General features: G+C 36.9%; 1 protein-coding gene across 2 annotated transcripts in view; it reads right to left on the bottom strand.

The window, feature by feature from the left end:
* LOC130428790 (protein NLRC3-like) overlaps positions 1-24,092 on the bottom strand; it is a 75,146-nt gene extending 51,054 nt beyond the window's left edge. Inside the window, exons 1-9 of one of the 2 annotated variants that reach the window (XM_056757038.1) lie at positions 23,982-24,092; positions 23,362-23,470; positions 22,740-22,850; positions 22,542-22,649; positions 20,582-22,366; positions 19,746-19,919; positions 18,893-19,066; positions 15,502-15,675; positions 13,608-14,668 (exon numbers count right to left, since the gene is read on the bottom strand). In XM_056757038.1, coding sequence (XP_056613016.1) covers positions 14,656-14,668; positions 15,502-15,675; positions 18,893-19,066; positions 19,746-19,919; positions 20,582-22,366; positions 22,542-22,649; positions 22,740-22,850; positions 23,362-23,429 — 2,607 coding nt within the window. In that variant the 5' untranslated portion in view covers positions 23,430-23,470; positions 23,982-24,092 and the 3' untranslated portion in view covers positions 13,608-14,655. Of the gene's footprint in view, positions 1-13,607; positions 14,669-15,501; positions 15,676-18,892; positions 19,067-19,745; positions 19,920-20,581; positions 22,367-22,541; positions 22,650-22,739; positions 22,851-23,361; positions 23,471-23,981 lie in introns of those variants that run through there. The other variant, XM_056757037.1, reaches the window with a different exon arrangement.
* Between the last annotated feature and the right edge of the window lie 1,740 nt (positions 24,093-25,832).

The following is a 25,832-nucleotide window of genomic DNA, read 5'->3' as shown; positions in this document are numbered from 1 at the left end:
GAAACATCAAAGCCCATATTTAGATTGTTACAGGAATGCCAGGGAAGCTATATTACAGGTAAAGCACAGTATGAACAAAACATACCAAGTGAACAGAAAACATCTGAGCAGACTGAAAGAAAAGAAGAGGAAAGTGATGAAGCAAGGAAAATAGAGGAAGAGATAGATAGAAGGATTGAAGAAGCCGATAGATTTGTGGAGGATACCAAGATATTATTAAGAAGAACAAGAGAAGTCCTTATCTGATGAAAGACTGTGGTCACATGATAAAGATACCGGACGGCTTAGGCCAGTAGCTGAACAACTTCCAATATTGATTAAAGGGGGAGAGGGGGAGGAAATGGTCCTCCTGGAATGTGCTGGGGATGTGGTCAGCTCGGACATAACAAGCAGAAATGTCCATTCAATCCATGGCCTCAGGCCCTTGGGAGTGAAAGGGGGATGGGTTGGCAAGCACTTTTTCGAGGTCCAGTGAACCATTGGGGAGGTACAAATCAGGGATACTAGGGATGCCCAGAGAATCCTATGGGGGTGTGTCAACTACCAATTTTAACATCTAATGCAAAACAAGAACCGATTTTGCAAATTGAAGTAGAGGGGAAAACCATACCAATGATGATAGACACAGGAGCTGTCACGGTTCTGCCTATCTTGGTTGTTTTATTCCTGGTCTTGAGGCGGAACCGAAACAGAATCCTTTGTTTCTTGTGGGGAGAGATGTTTTTTTACCTTTTGGGCTTCCATACTCTCCCCGAGTTACGTCATCGTTCCTACCCTCCTGTTTCCTAGTTTGTGTTAATTAGGCTCCCTTGAGTGTTTATCCCCTGCACCTGTTCCCTCTTAGTTTGCTCCCTATAAAGAGTCCTCTTGTTTCGTTGTCCTGTGCGCGTTCATTGTAAACTGTACCTTGTCTGTTTGCTATACGTTTACCTTGCCCTGTATGCATTTTGCTGTCTGGATGTTCCTTGTTCCTTGTTCCTTGTTCCTTGTTCCTTGTTCCTTGTTCCTTGTTCCTTGTTCCTTGTTCCTTGTTCCTTGTTCCTGGTTCGTGTTCCTCTTGTCTTGTAAGTTGAGGTTTAGTGTTTGTTCCTAGTGTTTGCTTTTGTAGTTTAGTCAGTCTTTGTTCTTGTCTTCATTTATACATATATATTCCTGTCCTGTTTGCCCCCTCGTGGGTTTTTGTTTTGGTCATTTTATAGTCTCGTTATTTGTTAATAAATCAGTGTTAACCCCTCAACCTTCTGTGTCTGCCATCTGCCTGCCTGCACTTGGGTTCTGCTCACAGAGTTCATAACAGGAGCAGTTTATTCATGTGTAAAATCAAATTATGCCTCACACCTCCCCATGTCTGGAAAATTTGTAAAGACAGTAGGATTCTCGGGACAAATACAACTAATACCAATGACTGCTCCAGTTTGTTTGCAAACAAAAAACAAAAGTGTGACAATACCAGTCTTAATATCAGATCAGACTCCTATTAATCTGTTAGGAAGAGATGCATTGTGTAAATTGGGTGTTAATATTTGGTGTTGTTTAGATGGAGTATATGTAGATCAGAAGGGTACTCAAATGATGATATCAGAGCCGAAAGCTAATGTATACTGGATAGGACAAATAGAGGAGGACGTGAGATAGACTAAAGACTCATCTTTTTAATCTTGCATTCACTACACCTCCATAATATTAATCCTCAGAGGATTTAGGCTGCATTATTTAGATCAACCGGAACCTGCAACACATCCAACAACAAATGATGTACTTGTTGCATCAAAGTGTGCAGAACAGTACTCTACTCTCAGCCAGTCTTGTCTCTTTGTTCCAAGGTTACCGCAGGATGCAGTTCATGCCCAGACCTGATGGCAGAGCTGAGAATGGGAAGCGGTGACGTGACAAGAGCTAAGAGGATAGAGCTGGATAAAGGACGCGACAACTTTGTTTTTCCTACAACATTTCAAATGCTATTAGATTGTTAAAGATAATCTTAAATCCTTAATTTTTATATTTTTATTAAGCCTTGCCGTGCAAGCACTGTGAGCTTGTGCAGAGGCAGCAACTTTTGCCAGAGGGGAACTGGAATCCCCTGGTTGGGCCTGGGTTCCCCTGAGGTTTTTTTTCTCGATGGGAGTTTTGGGTTCCTCACCACCGTTTGCATATTGTTTTGCACTATCTGCCTGGCCGGGGGGGGGGGCTGCTTTAGAATTCATACTTGTATTCAATGTGTCTCATGTACAGCTGCTTTGTAACAATGAAAATTGTAAAAAGTGCTATATAAATAAAGTTGAGTTGAGTTGATTAAATCCATTGAGGCACAGCTTCCTGAAATATTAAAAATAAAATAACAGAAAATGAATTTACAAAGAAATGGTTCAATGTAAATGATTCGATTCCACATATATCTCTATATATTGGAAAAAATTGGGAAGCAAAAGATTTGAGACTAATGATGAAAAAAGCAGAAGAAAACGAATGGGAGGCTACAATAAATACATTCATTTATCATTCTATTAACAAGAATTACATAAAAGTTATGTGTGGGACTTCTTTGCTAGGAATTACTCACAGCCTTATCGTAGATGCACATAGTTTTGACCATTGTGCAAAGGGGGAAGTAATAAGGAAAATTAAATTACAAGGTTATTGGTCTCTATACTTGTACGCTATGGTAGCGAAATTTTTGTCTACATGTGAGATCTGTGCTAAGTATAATGTCAGAAAGGGAATAACAACACCAATAGGTCATATACCTGTACCTGAAAGACCTTTTAAACACTTGGTGATGGACTATGTGGATATGATAAAACGGGTGCAGGGAAAAAGATACATGCTTGTGATTGTTGATTGGTTTAGCCGTTGGGTAGAAGCAGTGCCGTCAGCAGATGAAGGGGCAGGAACAGTAATTAAGTTTTTGACAAGAGAAGTTTTTCCTCGTTTTGGAATTCCGTCTATTTTATCGTCGGATAATGGCTCTTCTTTTATACAAAAGACATTAAAAACAGTATTACAACATTTACGAATAAAAAAACGATTAGGCTGCATCTACAATCCACAAAGCCAATCTAACGTGGAGAAATGTAATGGGATTCTCAAGTCCAAGCTTAACAAAATATGTGCAAGTACTAAACTAAATTGGGTTGATGCATTACCTCATGCAGACTAACAGAATTACTCATTTAACACCGCATGAAATGCTTACAGGTCGACCTATGCCGGTGCCATGCAGCAGAGGCCCATACGAAGGACCCCCATTAGAGCAATTGCAAATGGAATTAAGAGCCTTTATGAAAAAACTAACTTCTATCCATAAAGCTATTTGTGTGCAGGAAAAGAGAAAGGAGTCGTGTAAGGAGAAGGAGACAACCTGTCCAATAGCCCCAGGGGATGAAGTCTATCTAAGGGTGTTCAGGAGGAAATGGAACGAACCGAGAAGGGAAGGACCTTATAAAGTAGCCGCAGCTACTCCAACCGCTGTCCAAGTGGAAGGAAAACTACTTGGTATGACCTGAACCATTGCACGAGAGTTCCTAAAGAAAGAACAAGAAGAATAATACCGGAAGTCAATGAGCAAGAAATTCCTGTGGTTGACAACAATGAAGTGCAAAGTGTGGCAGAAGCAAATGAACAAATCAGTAAAAAATGAAAATTCTGACAATATGCCTGATCATCATATGCTTGTCACAAGTTCAAGCTACAGACAACATGACAACTCCATATCCTATAACTTACAACCATACTTCCCTATCATTAACTATTCAGTCCTCAGCGAAACACAGTAACAACTCTGTAAATGAAGGGTTAGGGTCTCCTGATACTCCAGAATGCTGTGGCATGATTGGTTATTGGTAATAGAAAATTCTGACTACTTAGTCATTAGATAGACATTGTGATTTGTATCATGAAACAGTATTCTGGGAAATGGTACGTAAATAACGTACCAAAGGGGAAAATGTAGAAGATATTTTTGGCTAAAATATAGAAGAATAATCTCTACAATTGTTTACTATTATAAAATCATTTTAAGAGTTTCTTATCTTGGGGGCCGAATGCTAGTTGACACAAAGGACACTAGGTAAGCTGGGGGAGGAAAGCACATCTGTTTTACATTATATTGGGGGTCTCAGAGGATGTGTGTGTGAGAATGTGTGTGTGTGTTAAGCACACTATATAAGGGCTTCTCCAAAAAGGGAGAAGGAGTGACATTGCAATCCTACTCCATTAATAAAGTGGTTTTTGTATCAAAACTCAAACAGAATAATTCTTCAGAACACGCAAAGAAAATTCACAACACTAGATAGCACTTTGTGCTAGAGTACAACGAACCTTTATATTGTCATCTAGCGGACACAAACTCGTGACTGTATTTCCAGCTAGAAACGCGCATCTCTCTCCTCCCTCCATTATTGTTTACGTTTGTGTCGCTGTGTGGTATGGGCTATTACACGTGAATTGTCATCATGCTGAAAACGCGACTTGTCGCATAATGCTACGTGAATACACTCCCTGAGACGCCAAAAAATATATATTTTTACTAAGGAAAATGACAAAAATAGTAACGCACAGTGACTTGGATAAATAACTTTAATCTGATTAATGCTTTGGAAAAAGTAACGCGTTAGATTACTCGTTACTGAAAAATGTGGTCAAATTAGACTAACGCGTTACTAAGTAATCACTGCAAATGAACAGCTGATATAAAGTTTCCCATAATAACGCAGGGAACATACATCAAAATCCGTGCACGTACAGCTGAAAGTGACAAGAGACAAGACACAACACAACAGACAAAATAAATATGAGCAGCTGATGATATATTGTGTGCATGTGATATATATATACTGTACAAGTTATAATGTGCTATTTACAGACTGTGTAAGGGAATGTGATAGCTGTATGATATATTAAATCAGTCACATATGTATAATAAATAAATATGAGTATAAGTGAGTAGTTTAGCACATATTTCACATTTGAATATTTCATGAGGATAACTTGAGGTCAGTCTGCACAAGATCAACATGTTTGTTTGCTTTGCGTCCCTTTAAATAACGTTTACAAGACCAAGAATTCGATCGTCTCCCCGGCAGAAAAAGTCAATTATAATCCATTCAAACAATATTCTTTATAACTTTACCGTCATCGTCAGAGTATCACAAGAAAACATGTCACAAAGTGTCGCTTAAACAACTAGACTTCTACGTTTAGAATGACATGAGAGTGAGTAAATAATTGAGTTGATAAATGAAACGACAATAAAATAGACAAATAAATAAATAAGAGAAAAAACACAATGTAATAAAAAAGTGAAGTATAAATAAAAACACTCAGAAGCAGCTTTACAAAATCTATACTAATGTAATTTCAGGCCTGTGGTCTTGAATAGAAATGAACGCAGCGTAATGTAAATTCAGGCCGGAAGCTGACAGAATTATAACATTAAACGAAAAATTTCGTTAGAATGTCGCAAAAAGTATTCAACAAATGCATGATTAAACATTATGCATTATTAAATACATTTATTATTAAATACATTATTAAACATCCAAAACTAAATACATTCAGTCTAATGAGACCGTTATCTCGACACGTGGCCGATAACAAAACTATGAAACAATTCTGAACGCAGATTTCAAACACAACTCTTCTTTTCAACACAAATGATGTTTGTTTATGAAATATAAACTTCGCTCATGTCTTTATAGATAATAAATGATGAATTATTATACTTACTTCTCTTAACAGTTCATGAAACAAGCGCATCCGGAAATGTGTTTTCACTTTCACTTTAACAAAACGCTCTTTCCGGTGTTTTCAATCGAGTTCAGCGGTCTGAAAAATAATACTGAAAACTTACACACTTATCAACTATTACAACAGAAGTGTTAAGTTTATCTTATATATTGTGATCAGATACAGATTTAAATCCTATAGTTAATACTTCACTGAATCTATTTGTGTGATTAATGTCTTTTATCAAACGCTCTCATCATCACACGGTCTATGTCGCCCTCTGCTGGTGAAACACTGTAGACATCAGATCACAAACATCCTCACAACAGATTGAGACAACACTTGAGTCTGAATTAACTTAATTTTGCTGCTGTGAATAAATCATGTTTTTAATAATAAATAATTACTCTCAGTCATCTCTCAGGTCTGATATTTAACCAATAAAAGTATTAAAAGACTTATGACTAAACCTGTTAACTGTAAAACCTCATATAAGCGTCTCTATTGTGACTGAAGTGCTGAACACATTCTGAAGAGTCTCTGTTTGCACTGCTGCGTTTGTTTTTCTCCACAATTATCTATATTATAGAAACGCTAATGTTTTGTTGCAAATTTACTCAAATCACATTCTTATTACCTTTTAGTATAACATCTAAAATCTTCCACAGGGTTATTATGGCCATTGCTCAGCTCAATATGGTTTCTGTTACATGCAACATGTATTTACATTAACATTTACATTTAGTCATTTAGCAGATGTTTTTATCCAAAGCGACTTACAAATAGTTAGTTGGCAACAAGCGATATGTCAAACAGGAGCCATAATACATTAGGTGTCAATAGAAAGTTACAGGTTTCAACAAAAGCTAGACCACTACCTGTTGAGAGAAAGGGTTAGAGAGTTTTTCCTCTATTTGTCTGTCAGGTATTCACAGAATATTGAGCACAGTTGAGCATAGTGCTGCATATGCTGGATGTGTGGTTCACGAACAAGCTGAAGAAGTATTTGTTTATTTTTAGTAATGCTTTGATGAAACAGATTAACAACAGCTGTGACACACTCAGGTGGGGAGTTCGAGTTCGGCCTTCAGATATGGAGGTTAACCAAATGAAAAAGGCAAGAAAAAAGCACAATCTGAGTAGTGGAGGAGAGAGTAATCTAAGACAAACTAGCAGAAAGATCAGAGCTAAACCTGCAGCAGGTTTGATGATGACAAACAGGAAGAGTGGAAAGTTATTATTGCGCTTTAAAGCCTGAATCAGATTACAGGATTCTCGGACAGAGTTTACCACGATTTCCCCTCCCGAGAATCTTTGAAAAAATCGGGTCCAGAACCTCGATCGGTTCAGCCCAGATTATCACGTAATGTGAGGCGTTCACAGATCCAAATTTACACCTCCCGATCTGCTCAGAGAGAAATCTTAGCCGACCCGATCATGTCAAACATGTTTAATATTTAGGATTTAAATCAGGGTGATGACGTAACTTTCGCTACAGACAATGAGAAACATCTGCAAATTGACGCAGATTACTGACAGACCTTTAAAAATGTCGACCTCAAAAGCTCCTGCAAGGGTACAATGTACAGCGGGGATGGAGGAACAACATGTGGCCACAACATGATCGTCTTTATAATGTATCTTAAAAACACACCACAACCGCACAGATGAGGAAAAGAGCTGCAGAAGTCGCGTCGGTTTTAAATGTATCGTGTAAATTAACTGATAACACGCAGCTTGTGGTTTCGTTCAACAGATTGTTATTTGTCTATATGTAACAGAGTCAAGCCAGTGAAGTGCTGAGCAAGTATGTAAACCTCACTCCTCTGCCTCAAGGACTCTCTAGCGACAGACGCTAGGGACTGCGGTCTTTAGCTTCCTCGCTAGAGCGCCCGACTCCCGTGCAGTTCGAAGCCCGCCTGGAGCAGGTGTGGTTCCATAGTTGCCAACTCTCGTGAGACAAATAAGCAACCTCAGCTTTAAAAACAAGCCCAAAACAAGCCCAATATAATTTGATAAATTTACCATCGTTCTAATTTATCATTAACTATTTTTTTTACAATAAATGAGCATGCAATATATTACGACGGCGTTTTAGTGCCACGTAAAAAAAAGAAAAAAAAGATTTCGAAAATAAAGTCGAAATGTTACGAGAATAAAGAATGAAAGAGCGAAAAGAGAGGGGAAATGGTGTCAAACTGTAACCAAGTTTTTCACCAAGAAAGGGTAGCCTATAAATGTGGTTCTCAACTCTGGCCCGCGAGATCCACTTTCCTGCCGAGTTTTAGCACCAACTCTTATGAAACACCTGAAGACTCCAATCAGTGACTTATAGAAAAGACGCGTTCTACTTATTGTTGGTCTGCGCAGATTGTTTGGTATGTCGCATTAAAGTACCGTGAGAGCGATTCAAATGCGTACCGCGCAATCTGCACTTAAATCTCTTTTGCGGTACTTAACGTTATACGACGATAGATTTGCGCAGCGCTGCATGAAGTTGAACGCATCTATCGTAAAGACGCTAATTTGCTTGTTCAGGTGTTTTATATCCGAGTTTGGGATAACCTCTGTAGGAAAATGGATCTCGCGGGCCAGAGTTGAGAACCACCGGCCTATAGTGTGTGAGTGGTATTAACCTGTTGACTTAATGTCGATAGTGAAATAAGCTTGCTTGCAACAGACTAATGTTAGCCTACATCACCATTTAATCAGTGCAGGGAAATGTTTATCACTATAATAACCCTGGTTTGGAAATTCCATTTTACTATCCACTTTATTTTCTTGTTGGCATATATGTGCAGCTAAGTAAAGAAATCTGCTGTTTTCATTGTTTTGAGGGATGATGTCAATTTTTAAGTTTGTTTGTTATTCTTTTTCTAAATCTTTCATTAATAATTATAATAATAATTAATTATAATTTTGTTAAGAGGATTTTCCATTTTGTCAAATTTTACAATACAAATACATTGTGACTGAAAAAGCCAGCATCGGCACATTTTTATGGTCTGTTTTAATCTTTCATCAAATAGTGAACTGCTTACTAGACTTGCATGCATGTACAAACCACCAGCAGTAAATATTGTGCTAGTACTAGTATTGAACTACAAGAAGCAAGAAGCAAGTGTCATTTCTTTATTTAGAGTTATGTAACGCTTTTGATGGGACTGTTTGGTCCTAGAGATGTAATGACAACAGCTGCGCAGAGGGGGCCCAATTTGATTTTTTGTCATGGGGCCCAAAATTCCTGCCGGTGCCCCTGCATATAGGGACACATATAACATGAGTTTATGTGATTGTTTTTATGCTGTATTTTATAAACACATTAGTATTCATCTTTATTCTCGGCAGGGACACTTTTTTTCTTCCGTTATTTATTAACATTAAACTTAAGCTGCTCGACCAAAGCACCATGATAACTTCAGCACTAACAGAAAAGCATTATAGCACCAAAATACGTTCCCGAGGCTTTAGACAGACAGAGAATCATAGAGTGACAGAGACACAGCATTACAGGATTGAATGTTACACAGTTTGCTACAGTTTCCTTTACATGCCTGTTTTGATACAGTAACATATAAATGTCTTGATACTATTTGCTACAGTAACATGTTTGATTTTCTAAGAATAGCGACAGCAACCGCTTCCTGATGTCCATTATTACACATCCGTTGCCAGGTGAGATCACGTGAGATCAACTTTGAGATGTCTCTTTGTTTACTTCTGTTTCCCGGTGAGATGACGTCATTAAGAGACGTCCTCTGGTATGAAAACCTTAATATTATCTTGTAGTTTGGGTGTCTTAAAATGTCTTTCGGTGCACAATTATGAAATACTTCCAAGTAAACTTTCTAAATTAGTTGTTTGCACTTGTTACCTTTAGTCTTATTTATAAACACAACTTCTTCTTCTCTGGACATTGGACATTTCACTTTCATAAATGCACGTTTACAAGGGCAAACCTATTTTTGTAGTACTTGAACAAGAGATTCAGATGAAGATGTGATGCCAGGTTTAAGATTTTACAGAAGATAATCTGGCAAGATTCCCCTTATGTGTGTGCTGCCACCAGAATTAAAAATCTGTAAGGATTTAAAACTCCTGTAGTCTGAGCCAGGCTTTAGTAATGATAAAGGTCCTTTTCATCCAGTTCAGGTAACTAAAGCTATTGAGAAGGAAACAGGGAACATTAATATGCTAAATTGCTGAATAACAGAAGAATTGTAAATTCATCAGTAAATAAGACACAGTAGGAGATGATTCTGAAAATGAGAAGCCTTGGTGGTGGAAAGATTGAAGTGCATGTACCAGGAATGAGTTACGAGGAGTGGTATCAAATGTGTGTCTGAAAATGTCCATGAAGGATGTAAAGAATGAGACACATGGTGGGAATGCAACAGAAGCCAAAAGACTCCAAATGAATAAATGTGTTTTTTAAAGAAGATAGTCTGTCTGTACTGCTAGTGTTTGAAAAGAGAAGACCTACTGAAGCTCACTTGAATCCATTCCACAACAGATAATGTGCTTCAAGTGTCAGAGAATGGGACTAACAAGAGACAAAGATGTGCGACATGTGGAGGAGAACATGACTATGGCAAATGTAAAAACTATGCGAAACTAAAATGTTGCAATTGTGGAGGTGAGCATGTGCTGCATATGCTGGATGTGTGGTTCAGAAACAAGCTGAAGAAGTACAAAGACACAAAGTTATGAATAAGGTGACACATAGAGATACATTACAGGGGATTGATATTTTTTCCCCCTCCTTGAACTGCCACCTTACCCCGGAAGAGCTGGAGGAAGTGTCTAGGGAGAGGGAAGTCTGGGCATCCCTGCTTAGACTGCTGCTCCCGCGACCCGGCCCCGGATAAGGGGAAGAAAATGGATGGATGGATGGGATTGATATTTATGAAAACCAACAAAATAGACCAAAAGAATATCTGGACAGTTTGAATGACAATGCAAGGTATGCAGTAACCTACACAAGGAGATCTCAGACAGGACGACCAGCATCTCCACAGCAGCCGTGTGATCATAAGTGTAAAGTTGAGGAGAATACCTTGATTGTTTAAAAGAAAAGTTTTATAGCTTTTATGAGCAAAGTTATTAATGTGCAAAGTTATGAAAAAAGAAAAAGTGATAGAATGAAGACTGCGGAGGAGTTTCTAGGCATTAGAGTGGAGTGAAGGGTCATGAATGGAACTAAATAAGATTGGAATAAGAGGTGTGTGCTGTAATTGGGTTTCCATCCATCCATCCATCTTCTTCCGCTTATCCGGGGCCGGGTCGCGGGGGCAGCAGTCTAAGCAGGGATGCACAGACTTCCGTCTCCCTAGACACTTCCTCCAGCTCTTCCGGGGGGACACCGAGGCGTTCCCAGGCCAGCCGGGAGACATAGTCCCTCCAGCGTGTACTAGGTCTTCCCCGGGGTCTTCTCCCGGTGGGACATGCCCGGAACACCTTCCCGGGAAGGCGTCCAGGGGGCATCCGGAAAAGATGCCCGAGCCACCTCAGCTGGCCCCTCTCGATGTGGAGGAGCAGCGGATCTACTCTGAGCTCCTCCCGAGTGACCGAGCTTCTCACCCTATCTCTAAGGGATCGCCCAGCCACCCTACGGAGAAAGCTCATTTCTGCCGCCTGTATCCAGGATCTTGTCCTTTCGGTTATGACCCACAGCTCATGACCACAGGTGAGAGTAGGAATGTAGATTGACCGGTAAATGGAGAGCTTCGCCTTCCGGCTCAGCTCCTTCTTCACCACGACAGACCGGTACAGCGACTGCATTACTGCAGAAGCTGCCCCGATCCTTCTGTCAATCTCCCGTTCCATCCTTCCCTCACTCGTGAACAAGACCCCCAGATACTTGAACTCCTCCACTTGAGGCAGGATCTCTCCATCCACCTGAAGTGAGCAAGCCAGCCTTTTCCGACTGAGAACCATGGCCTCAGATTTGGAGGTTTTTAATACAAAAGGTTTTGTTTTTCTTGTATTGCAACAGTATGTACTATTATTTAGTAAATTTTGGAGCATTCCTGTAGCTCAGTGGTAAGAGCATTGTGTTAACAACGCAATGTTTTGGGTTCGATCCCAGGGGATTGCAAATACCTATGTAAAATGTATAGGATAAAGCAATGTAAGTCGCTTTGGATAAATGCGTCTGCCAAATGCCTAAATGTAAATTAAATATCGTATTTTCTAACTTAATCTTGTAATCTATTACACTGTAAACAATTGTTCTGTAAAATAACGGTAAAATACTGGCAGCAGAGACGCCAGTAATTTACTGTAATTTTACGGTATCCATGCTGTGAAATTATTTTAATATTTTTTTTCTATGAGACTTAAAGACAGTACCGTTTTTGAATTTAGATTTACAGAATCATTGTACTTCAACAACCTATATAGCAAGGTGATACTTATTTCGTATTCTGTGCGTGCATGAAATCTGACACCACAGACCAAACAAAAACACATACACATTTTTTTTTACTTTTTCCAAACTTTATATTATATAAAAAAATATATAATATTTAAAAATGTTTTCACTTTTTGATGCAAATTTAAATTGAAACGTGAATGAAAACAAAAATATAAAAATACAGTTTTTATGTGCCCTTTTTTCATAAACAAATAAATGACTCCTTCTTCATAATTTAATTTGTCAAACTCTGCTTATATCTGTAATCTAGACTCTTAGACCTTTCAGACGGTATATAGTTTGTCACGATTTGATTAGAATTAACATGGACAATATTGAAGTAAACACAGGCATCCCGTATTCGGGACGGCGACAGAAAGAGAGATAAATAAATAAAATCCTGTTTTGTACAACTCTAAAATATCTTCAGATTTTTTTGAAAAACATAACATAATCAAATAAAATATAACAGGGGCAAGACAATGAGGTTACCATTTACTTGGTTAACAATCTGTGAGGTATTATTAAAATGATAGAAACATGCAGTTTTGTAATGTCCATTCTCATTGAAGCAGGGTATGAAGGGGTTAACACAGACCACAATGGATTGCATACAGTACTACAGTACAAAACTGTATTGCATAAAAACAGTAGATTACTGTTGACAGATGATTTTTAACAGTAGTTTCTTAAATTGCAAAATATTGCCCAGGATGCATTGTTTTCTACAGTATATTACTGTTTTAATAAAAAACAGTATGTTACTGTCAGAATTAGGCTGTTTTTTAACAGCAATTTTTACAGTGTAGATATAATACTAAAATAAACAATGATACTGAAAGCTACTAAAATAATACATATTATATTGTAAAAAATGATCTTTGGTCTTTCTGAATCATTGACCCTTTAAAACTCTTATAATGTCTTGATTTTAGACTAAATTCAATTCAATTCAAGTTCTTTGATATTTTCCCTGAAAACACTTGTCAAATAACAACACGTTTTATTAAACCTTTAGACAAACTATGTAAGAGAAACAGTGTTTTAAAAAGTGTTGAAGTCTTTGGATAATGAACTTTAAACATATAAGAAAATTAGTTTATATTTTTAATTAATCGCCATGGCAGCACTGTTATTCATAATCCATTTGCAGTTTATCATCAGTATCTTGGCATCATATCGACAAATTTTGGTGTGAATTGGATCATTTTCCTCGGAGAACACCACATTTGAGACCAAATATCTAATCCACATCATGTGTGATAATAACATACAACACAACAGTGTTTCTGTTGTTTAATTCTAATTAAAGACATTTATTATTGTTACAAGGATAATAAGTGTTTCCCTACATTATTTATGCACCATTTTCACATGACTTTTCTAAAGATATTTTGGTATCATTTCATTAATGATTAATAAGTAATTTACAAATGCATTATGAAGCAGTTATAACCACATGACTAAAAAGGGATTTTAACGAAATACCTGCCAAATAGTGAGCAGATATAAGAAACACAACAAAAGTGTCCAGTCTGATCAAAATCAAGATAACAATAATTCTGCTTTCGAGTCAAATTAATGAAGAATAAATAATTTTTTTAGGCGTTTATAACATGTGAGAAATTACTCACTATTGAGCATGTATTTCATTAGAATTCCTCTTTTTGTTCATGCAGTTATAACATTAAAACGTCACATTACGTCAAATTTCAGTTTTCTATTATCATTAATATAATAATACTTATATTCAAGCTTTATACATTTATGTTCACAACATGACAAGTGCTGCTTATCGAACACTAAGAATTTATGAATTTTAACATGAATTTAATGGTTCATTAATTTATCAGAAAGAATCTATCTGAGCTCATTCATCATATTGATGACATCTGTAAACTAGAAAGCTTCAAATAAAACGACTGACTCCTGAACAATGTGGTTAAATGACTAAATGTTTTTCTGAGGTTAAAGTGTTCCACATTATGACCAACAGAGGGCGATGTTGACTTTTCAAAGAAAGATTTTGGTATATTTTGCCAACACTTTATCACACTAAAGATGTCACAGAGATTTTACATGAAACAATTTATATATTTATACAGATGTTGTGACGTTTAAATTCATTTGTTTTATTGGTTGATAAAGTGAGTCACACACATGATGATCTTTACTGTACATCTCTGAACACACACACTAGATTTGCTCTATTTGATTCAAATCTACTGGAGTTTACACAACATTTGTGTGTGTTTACTTTCCTGACAATATTGTGTAACATCATTTTCTTTTGTTGAAGAAGTTTTTCAGTCACTTCATCAAGACTATCACAGGATTATGAAACTGAATGTGTGAATGATTGTTTTCAAACAGTGTCATCAGTGTGAGGTGTTATTGTGTCTTCAGTCTGTGTTGATTGTGTGTCTGTGATGTCACTATAGTGTCGTCTTCTTATTGTCCATCAGATGATAATGAAGATTACACACACACACCTTTAAACACACACATTACTGACATCACCATTCAGTCCTAAAAGAGAAACACAAAGACAGAAGTAATGTATCATTACTACACATATCAACAATAATAAACTCACTTTAATCTTCCTCTGTTGAACTTATAACCTGTAGTATATGTGTCATCTGTCACTTTATTGTGTAGATGTTTTGTGTATATATTGTGTGTTGTTATTTCTAAGGTCTGTCAGTATTCTGCAGTGTCTGAAGCACTCAAGACTTTCACTCACTGCACACGTGTGATGATGATGATGATGATTTGATGAATAATAATGATCAAGAGCATCAAATAAAAACATCTACCCATGTGTGCACAAACACTGAGGTGAACATCCATCAAACAAACAGCAGGAAATAAAAGAATAAAGCTCCACATCAATAATAATCATATGTTTAAGAAGAGTAAGATGACAGTATTAAATCCTGAAGTGAACAGACTCTTCATCACACTCATTGAATTGAATTCTTATTGTGCTGCACTTATAAAACATCAAGTGTGTTCATCTGTACACTTCACATTTACTCTTGTGTTTTATTATTCACAACTCATATGTGCTCCACAAACTGTTTTAAAAATATAGTTTTTGTTTTCAGTTGGGCTAAAGTCTCACATGGAGTTTGATTAAACTAAGAAATATTTGTATTTTGACCAGAACTTAAACTAGTCAGAGGGGTAGAGATGGGTAGAAAGATTTTAACAAACAAATGATAAGGAAATAATAATGAGAAATGTCTTAAAACAGAAACACTGATCTTATAACAGCACCAGAGTCATTTACATTTATTTGAGTAAGTTTTTATAGTTGTTTAACTGTTGAAACATTTATTTAAATGAGCTCTACTCACATCACTGTCTCTAGTTTATAATGTGGATCATCTCTCAGCTCACAGAGAAGCTTCACTCCTGAATCTCCTAGATTATTATAAGACAGATCCAGATGTCTCAGGTGTGAGGGGTTTGATCTCAGAGCTGAAGTCAGAGCAACACAACCTTCATCTGTAATATCACACTGACTCAACCTGTAGAGAACAATAACACACACTTCAGTCTCTCACTTCAGCAGAATGTCATGAATGAAACACATATTACACTGAATAACATTCATCATCATGTTAAATCTTCACCTCATCATTAAAATGCTGTTCTCACGCTCTCACACCACACATCTGTTTTCTTACACAGGACCGTACGCACCATTGTTTCTATAGTGTGTCATCAAATGTGTGTAATAATTGTGTAAAAGCTGAAGTGTATTTAATGCTCAAACATTTGATAACGTCTCAGTGGTCTAACAGCGCTCCTCAATGTCAAAATAAGTGAGGTGACCAATAAAATGAAAGAAGACGAGAGTTAGTGTTGACAGAGCCGAGCGCTTCTGTAAATAAAGTTTTTCATGTGCAGATGATCTGATGAGCTCAGAATATAAACACAACAAGTAAAGTTTCATGTTAAGCGTGTGTGAATGTCCCACATTAAACTGTTTCCTTATAATGGACTTCTATGGAGGAGAAAACACTTAACGTGACATTATTCACTTTATCTGTGGAATAACAACTCCTTCTGTTGACAGCAGCTTGTGTTTATTACAAGTAAGATTTGACAGAAATTGAGTTTTTTTCTGGTGGTTGTTTGGGTATGTTAAGTGCTTTTCACATTAAGCATTTTACAAAGTCCCAGTAAACTGTGTGGTGTTTAAAGTTTGTTTATTGGTTGTGTTTAATCTATTAAAATAAAATAGATAAATATATATATAGAGAGAGAGAGAAATAGACACAAATGTTTGTATTTTTTATTATGTTGTTCTCATGTGTGATTATCGTTCCTTGCTTCGGCTGGGTCCAAACCATTTTCACTTGTGAATGTTGCGGTCCACAAAGGAGAAGGGGATAGGTATGATGTCAGGTGACGTACATTGTACACATGTAGTAAATTTATTGTATTAAAACACTAGTTAGGGAAATTTGCCACCCGCTGTAATTATGTTTATTAGTTGGGGAATGTTTAGTCACGACGTCACAGACGTTGACGTCTTTTCCTATGATCTTTTCTTTTTAGTTTAGTATTAGAGGTAAAATGTTTTAGATAACTTTTTTGCTTATAATAATTTTGTTTGTTTGGCACAATCCGCTTTTCCCCTTTTTCCTTCCTTTGTGGTTGGGTTTTGGTATGATAAATATTTTTAATACAGTTGAAAGAAAAAGTATGTGAACCCTTTGGGCTTACTTGGATTTCTTCATAAATTGGTCATAAAATGTGTTCTGATCTTCATCGAAGTCACAACAATAGAGAAACACAGTCTGCTTAAACTAATACCGCACAAACATTATACGTTTTCATGTTTTTATTGAACACAACATGTAAACATTCATAGTGCAGGGTGGAAAAAGTATGTGAACCTTTGGGTTTAATAACTGGTTGACCCTCCTATGGCAGCAATAACCTCAACCAAACGTTTCCTATAGTTGCAGATCAGACCTGCACAACGGTCAGGAGAAATCTTGGACCATTCCTCTTAACAAAAGTGTTTCAGTTCAGCAATTTTCTTGGGATGTCTGGTGTGAATCGCTCTCTTGAGGTCATGCCACAGCATCTCAATCCGGTTGAGGTCAGGACTCTGACTGGGCCACTCCAGAAGGCGTATTTTCTTCTGTTGAAGCCATTCTGTTGTTGATTTACTTCTATGCTTTGGGTCGTTGTCCTGTTGCATCGTCCATCCACTGTTAAGCTTCAGTTGGCGGATAGATGGTCTTAAGTTTTTCTGCAAAATGTCTTGATAAACTTTGGAATTAATTTTTCCATCGATGACAGTAATCCGTCCAGGGTCTGAGGCAGCAAAGCAGCCCCAAACCATGATGCCCCCTCCACCATATTTCACAGTTGGGATGAGGTTTTGATGTTGGTGTGCTGTGCCTTTTGTTCTCCACACATAGCGTTGTGTGTTCTTTCCAAACAACTCAATTTTGGTTTCATCTGTCCACAGAATGTTTTGCCAGTAGTGCTGTGGAACATCCAGGTGCTCTTTTGCAAACTTCAAACGTGCTGCAATGTTTTTTTTGGACAGCAGTGGCTTCCTCCGTGGTGTCCTCCCATGAAGTCCATTGTTGTTTAATGTTTTCCTTATTGTAGATTTGTCAACAAAAATGTTAGCATGTGCCAGAGATTTCTGTAAGTGTTTAGCTGACACTCTAGGATTCTTCTTCACCTCATTGAGCATTCAGCGCTGTGCTCTTGCAGTCATCTTTACAGGACGACCACGCCTAGGGAGTGTAGCAACAGTGCTGAACTTTCTCCATTTGTAGACAATCTGTCTTACCGTGGACACATGGACATCAAGGCTTTTAGATATACTTTTGTAGCCCTTTCCAGCTTTATGTAAGTCAACAATTCTTGATCGTAGGTCTTCTGAGAGCTCTTTTGTGCAAGGCATGGTTCACATCAGACAACGCTTCTTCAGAACAGCAAACTCAAAACTGGTGTGTGTTTTTTATTGGACAGGCCAGCTTTAATCAACACATCCAATCTCATCACATTGATTGGACCCCAGGTTGGCTGACTCCTGGCTCCAATTAGCTCTTGGAGAAGTCATTAGTCTAGGGTTTCACATACTTTTTCCACCCTGCACTATGAATGTTTACATGTTGTGTTCAATAAAAACATGAAAACGTATAATGTTTGTGCGGTATTAGTTTAAGCAGACTGTGTTTCTCTTTTGTTGTGACTTGAATGAAGATCAGAACATATTTTATGACCAATTTATGAAGAAATCCAAGTAAGCCCAAAGGGTTCACATACTTTTTCTTTCAACTGTATTTTAGTATTAGAGGTAAAATGTTTTAGATAACTTTTTGCTTATATTAATTTTGTTTGTTTGGCACAATCCGCTTTTCCCCTTTATCCTTCCTTTGTGATTGGGTTTTTGCATGATATATATTTTTATTATATTTATTAAACTCATATTCACTTTATTCAGTGGTCCCTTTTGTTTTCTCACTTCACTCAGTGTTACATGTTGTGTGTCGGATGTGGTTACATATGTTCCCCTCCTAAAAACCTTAGACGGGTACGAGTCATAGGAGGGTCGTAACAGTAAGGTTTTGTGTTTGTGTTTTTATGACATTCCTGCATCTCTAATACTCCAATACTGTATTCCAATACACAACCAACCCATGAACATGAATATAGAAGATGATGAACTAAGAATCAGTACATGTGTGACTATCAGAGAGATGATCTTACTTCAGTGTCTTCAGTTTACAGTGAGGATTCTCCAGTACAGTAGAGATCAGCTTCACTCCTGAATCTTCTACATTATTACCAGACAGATCCAGATGTCTCAGGTGTGAGGGGTTTGATCTCAGAGCTGAAGTCAGAGCAACACAACCTTCATTTGTGATATTACACTGACTCAACCTGTAGAGAACAATAACACACACTTCAGTCTCTCACTTCAGCAGAATGTCATTATTAAATAAAAATAATGACTATATAAAATAATGTTTTATAAAATGACATCACTAAGATTTACATTTTCATTTGGTCAGAATAAAGTGTCAGAATTTATTACTTGTTCAGATGATTTTTTCAGAACATATGTGTTGTATGATGAACTTCTTACTGTCACATTAATGTACAATAATACATCGGCTTGAATGTTAAAGTTGTGGTCAGAATCTTTAAAGATAAACACAAACACTCTCACACAGTCTGTTTTGTTGGTCTGTTGGGTCAGATTGTGTTTTTATCACAAGTCAACTGCTCCAGAGTTCATGATCAAGAATGACGAGACACTTTATTTAGGTGTTTTTTTGCTGCGTGACCGAGTGTGATTGTCAGGTTTGATAAATGTTCCTCAGTTATGTCATCATTAAATAAACATTGAAACACACAAGAGTACCTGACACAATGTTTTTAATAATGAATAGAGGAGAAAACCTGTTCATACACAAAATCAGCAAAGAGGAGCTTGTGTCTGATCAGATCACTTCATAACTTTTATGTCCCATAAATTCTGCTTTGTTTTAAAAACACTTGATGTTTTCTGCTACTGTAAGAATCAGTACATGTGTGACTATCAGAGAGATGATCTTACGTCAGTGTCTTCAGTTTACAGTGAGGATTCTCCAGTACAGTAGAGATCAGCTTCACTCCTGAATCTCCTACATTATTATCAGACAGATCCAGATGTCTCAGGTGTGAGGGGTTTGATCTCAGAGCTGAAGTCAGAGCAACACAACCTTCATCTGTGATCTTACAGTGACTCAACCTTTAGAGATAAATGACAAACATTGAGCTAAACATGAAATAAAAGAAGAGGAAATTAAACAATAATAAAACAGACAAATCAGTTTCTCATTGTGTCTTTACTCATATAAACACATGTGAGTGTCATAAGTGTAATATTGTTGTTGTGTTTGTTGTTAAACGCAGATGTTTGATGTTGAAGCTCATGAACATCAGACTGATGAAGAACACTGAAGAGTTTTGAGTTCTTGTTGAAGAACATCACAGTGCTTTAGAGAAACTCCACACAAACAAAACAAAACCTTTGATAACACAAACACTAGATCAACACCATCAAACTGTGATGTGACATCTTAACACTTATCTGATTATAATTCACACATCATATAAACTGAATAATACACATCAACTCTCTGATGAAAAGATCTGATGCTGACGACACCTGCTGTTTAACATCTACATCTGGGACATTAAACCCTTGATACTCTCTGGGTCAGGATAACAAAATACAATTTACAATTTAAAATAATATCATTAAATAAGTAAGGGATAATCTACAGCCTATATATACACTGGCTGTGTGTTTAATATGAAAGCTTTATTTGATTTCGGGTCTAGAAAGTGAGTGATGGTTACAAGGAATAAAACTGTAACAGTGAAGTGATTGTTGTTAGTGTTACTTACTGAAGATTTCTGGATTCTTTAATCACAGGCTTCAGTTTCACAAGAACTTTCTTTGCTTTATTTTCACCTCCAATAAATTTCTTCAGATCAAGTTCATCCAAATGCTGTTCAGACATCAACAACACAAAAACTAAAGCTGACCACTGTGAAGAGGAGAGTTTGGAGCGTCCGACTGATTCAGATTTCACATGATGTTGAATCTCCTGCAGCAGTGAATCATCATCCAGTTCATTCAGACAGTGAATCAGATTGATGGATTTCTCTGGAGAGCGAGTGCTGCTGATCTTCTTCTTGATATACTCGACTGTTTTCTCATTGCTGTGAGAGCTTCTTACTGTCTGTGTCATCAAACCTCCTAGAAGATTCTGATTAGACTCCAGAGACAAACCCAGAAGAAAACGAAGAAAAAGATCCAGATATCCATTTTTACTCCGTAGAGACTCATCTACAGCTCTCTGATGCAGCTCAAATATTGACGTCTCTACTTGAGGTGATTTTCTAGATTTATTAAACACATTTCTCTTGTTGTTTGTGATGGAGATGTGAGCATAAAGAGCTGCGAGATGTTCCTGAACGCTCAGATGAACAAAGCAGTAAACTTTCCCCTGATACAAGCCAAACTCCTCTCTGAAGATCTGAGTGCACAATCCTGAGTACACTGATGCTTCTGCTACATCAATGCCACACTCTCTCAGGTCCTCATCATAGAAGATCAGGTTCCCTTTCACAAGCTGCTCAAAAGACAGTTTGGCCAGTTTGAAGATCATGTCTTCATCATTCTTCACTTTCTTCTCATAGTCCTTCTGATGTTTGATGTTTGTCTGAATGATCAGGAAGTGTGTGTACATTTGAGTGAGAGTCTTGGGGATCTCTCCTTCACTCTCTGCTTCACTCAACATTCTCTCTAGAACAGTGGCTGAAATCCAGCAGAACACTGGGATGTGACACATGATGTAGAGGCTCCTGGATGACTTCAGGTGTGAGATGATTCTGTTGTTCAGACTCTCATCACTGATTCTCTTGCTGAAGTATTCCTCCTTCTGTTTGTCAGTGAAGCCTCGTACCTCTGTGACTCGATCAACACACTCAGAGGGGATGAGATCAGCTGCTGCTGGTCTGGAGGTGATCCAGATGAGAGCAGAGGGAAGCAGATTCCCCTTCATGAGGTTTGTCAGCATCACGTCCACTGAGGCTGATTCACTGACATCACACAACCTCACACTGCTGTGAAAATCCAGAGACACACGACACTCATCCAAACCATCAAAGATGAACAACACTTTATATTCACCGCTGGAGATTTCCATTTCTTTTGTCTCTGGGAAGAAAAGATGAAGAAGATGTAAAAGACTGAGTGTTTGGTTCTTCATCAGATTGATCTCTCTGAAAGGAAGTGGAAATATGAGGTGGACGTCCTGATTCTCTTTCCCTTCAGCCCAGTCCAGAATGAACTTCTGCACAGAGACTGTTTTTCCAATGCCAGCGACTCCCTTTGTCAGCACACTTCTGATGGGTTTGTCTTGTGCAGGTAAAGCTTTAAAGATGTCATTGCATTTGATTGGTGTGTCCTCTGTTGCTGTTCTCCTGGATTGTGTCTCAATCTGTCTCACCTCATGTTCATTACTGATCTCTCCACTTTCACTCTCTGTGATGTAGAGCTCTGTGTAGATCTCATTCAGCAGTGTTGGGTTTCTCTCATCTGATGTTCCTTCACACAAACACTCAAACTTCTTCCTCAGGTTTGATCTGAATGTGTTGAGGACTTCAGGAAGATGACGACAATAACTGCACACAGATGATCACGGATATTAAAGAAGTGTAGATCTATAATGATCTTAATAAATCCATGCATTAATACAGTCAGTTTCAGTTTATAATGACTGAAGTGTATATATTCAGTTCAGAACTCTAAAGAAATGTATTCTCATGAAGTGAAAAATGAGAAACACTTTCATTTTACCTGGAACTATGAGAGTCTCTTTCATCTGACTGTAGATCACTTATAGTCTGATCACTCACAGAAACTCTGATCTGATCTGATGAGTCTGATCCAGACAACATTAATGACCTTTAACAGAGAATAAAGGCAATCAGTCACTGTATAATGTTAATGCATTTGATTGAATTTATAGCACATATCTATACACATCTGTTGTACCTGTGATCAGGTGACGTGTCTTTAAATGTCAGTGGTTCCATCATGGACGCATCACTCTTCATAGACACACAACTGATCTCAGGTGAGTCTGATCTCTTCTGCTTAACTGATCTGTAACGATGAACAGTAGATGTGTGATTACCAACAAACTCCCAACCAATCATATGTGTCAATTCAATTCAAGTTTATTTATATAGCGCTTTTCACAATGTGTATTGTTTCAAAGCAGCTTTACAGGAGCAAACAGGAAAAACAGAAAAGTTAAAACACAGCACAGTGCATGGTATTATACAACGAGTAAGATCATTCTAATAAATAATATCTATTTAATAAATAAATGAATGCAGTCTCCTGGTGAGCAAGCCAACAGTGCCCTGCTGTGGCGAGGAACCCAAACTCCAATGTTTGATTAATGGAGAAAAAAAAACCTTGCGAGAAACCAGACTCAGCCGGGAGGGCCAGATCCCCTCTGACATGTCATAGCTGCACATGTGTTTAATCTTATTAGTCCTATTTATATAAAGACAAGTTTAGAATTCCCACAATCATCCTTTAGGTAGTTTAAAAGACAGTTAAAGGAATTTCAAACTACTTTTATTGCATATTGTGACAATAGTTGTACCTCTGATCAGGTGACGTGTCTCCATCTTTAAATGTCGTTGGTATCTCCATAGAACAGTCACTGTTCATAGACACACAACTGATCTCAGATGAGTCTGATCTCTTCTGTTCTGATGTGCAATAAAACATTTGATGATCAAATCATTTTATATTAATGTTTTATTTAACTTTAAATATAGGATAATATATAAGTAAACATCATTATACAATATGAAATGACATTTAAAACTCTAATTATACATAAAACATTTATAACAATTCCATCTCTGAGTGTTTGTGAATCATCCATAAATACAATCAGTCTGATATCCACTAATGAAACTGATTGACAGATCAACACATTATTATCATTCTGGGTTGATAAGAAATTGTCTGTATATCAAAAATCTGTAAACAATCTCTGTACCGCTTCTGAAAAAATTCACTCTGTCATTGAGCTTTAAATACTTTACATGCGTTAACACTAAAACATTGCACAAAGAGATCAAATTATACCCAGAGCCAAATAGAAGATCAAAAGAAAATCATAAAAACGGTTTCAATATAAACATTATAAAATATTATTTTCATAGAAATATAATTACAACATCTTTAGTGAACACGACGATGCAGAACACTTACCTCCTTAAAAATGTTTCTAGTAAGTTAAAGTTAACACCAAGTAGGCTACACACTCTTGTTTGAAATGTTAGGATTAGATTTTTGTTTTCAAGAACTGAACTTCACTCAGCTGTAAAATAATCAAAAGTCACTCCTGTGATCAAGGTTCACTTGGCAAGTGTTCCGTCTAATTCTTTTCTATTTGTTTGTATCATTTTGCTGTGCACATTATCAATATGAATACTGTTTTATTACTAACTTCACATTTATTTATTAACAGTAATGTATAGGGTTTAATGTTTGTTAGTTCATGGCTGAAGGTTTTTTAGACTCTAAAACTGTAGAACAAGATCATGTTGTGAAATGACCTTTAGACATCTGATAGGAAGGATTTCAGTGTATAAAGTCTGAGGGATGAACCTGACAGAGACTGTTACTGAGTCATGTGCTACACGACACATCATCATAAAAGAGAAGAGACCTTTGATAAAGAAGCAGCTGATGATGATCTCCAGACACTTCACTTTGACAGCTACACTGACCTTCATGAGATATAAAGTTTGGGAATATCATTACTTTATTCTTCTTTAATAAAAACAACACAAACATGTTTAGGCCCACATGAATTTTTATTTTAATATCTGTGGTAAACAGTTAGGTATCAGGGTCATAAAAGTTGTTTTGGAACTTCCTGTTTGAAATGTGTTTTGTAGTCCTTTGCAGTTTTTTCTGTAGTCACAATCAAATCAAATCAAATCAAATGACGACAAGAACAAAGAGCAGGGACCCAGATAATCCAAACAAGAAAACAAATTCCAACAAGGATTGACCAATGACAAGTGAAACACAAGGGGTAACACACCAGGAAAACAAGGAAACAAGAAACACTCAGGGAACTAATTCCCCAGAAAAAAAATACAGGAGAACACAGAACAGATCGTGACACACAAGTAGTTAACTTATAAAATGCTCTTTAAGGATTTTTTTTACAAAATATAAACTAACTTCTACCATTTATTGCCATAGTAATCTTTTTTCCTACTATGGGAGTCAATGGTGACCCAAAATGGCTTGGTTACAAACTCATATTAAAATGTCTTCATTTGTGTTCAGCATAACAAAGAAATGTAAAGAGGTTTATAACAACTGGAGAGTGAGCAAATAATGACAAAAGTTTGGGTGAACTATTCCTTTAAAGTGTATCTATATAAAATGAATATATAACCTTGTATAAAAAATATCACATGACAAGTTAATGCCGGATGTTTTCCAAAACATGAGGGCAAAAAGTTAGTAGAAGAAGTGACATATTCTTTGACAGTCTTTTTTCAACATCGTGTCATTTAACGTCACGAGAGGGAGAAGATAGTCGAGCTTTGTCTTGACTCAATACAGAGTATGTTGCTATTCAGTAGGAGCGCTTGTGAGTTGGTGTGTTTTAGCTAGTTATTGTATTTTGATTTATCGTCGTCATGGTAATTATTGTGTTTTTGCTGGTTGCACAAACTCCAGCCGTCAGTTCATCGTATCCACAGGTTTCCTTACAAGACAAATGATGGTGGTATTGTGCATGTGAAGAGACGGGACTGTTAAATATAACTATAAAAACAACTAATAACAGTCTCATTGTGCTTTATATACATAAAATAGTAGGCCTATTATATAGGCGGTTTCATATTATTTAGACCTCCACAAAGAATCACAGTTTCAATTACAATTAATATACACTCAAATACAGTAATTTTTTGTATTGAATAAACAGATAAAAAAACACAACGGATGTTTACTTTAATGCTCTTTTTAAATAAAAATAGAATTATTTTATATTAGACTTGAGAAGCAATGTTAACATTTACATTTTAGGATTTTAAG

The sequence above is a fragment of the Triplophysa dalaica genome, chromosome 9, assembly GCF_015846415.1.
Source record: "Triplophysa dalaica isolate WHDGS20190420 chromosome 9, ASM1584641v1, whole genome shotgun sequence".
In the NCBI taxonomy this organism is placed as follows: domain Eukaryota; kingdom Metazoa; phylum Chordata; class Actinopteri; order Cypriniformes; family Nemacheilidae; genus Triplophysa; species Triplophysa dalaica.
Note: the sequence above shows the minus strand (reverse complement) of the source record. Positions and strands in the feature narration are given on the sequence as shown.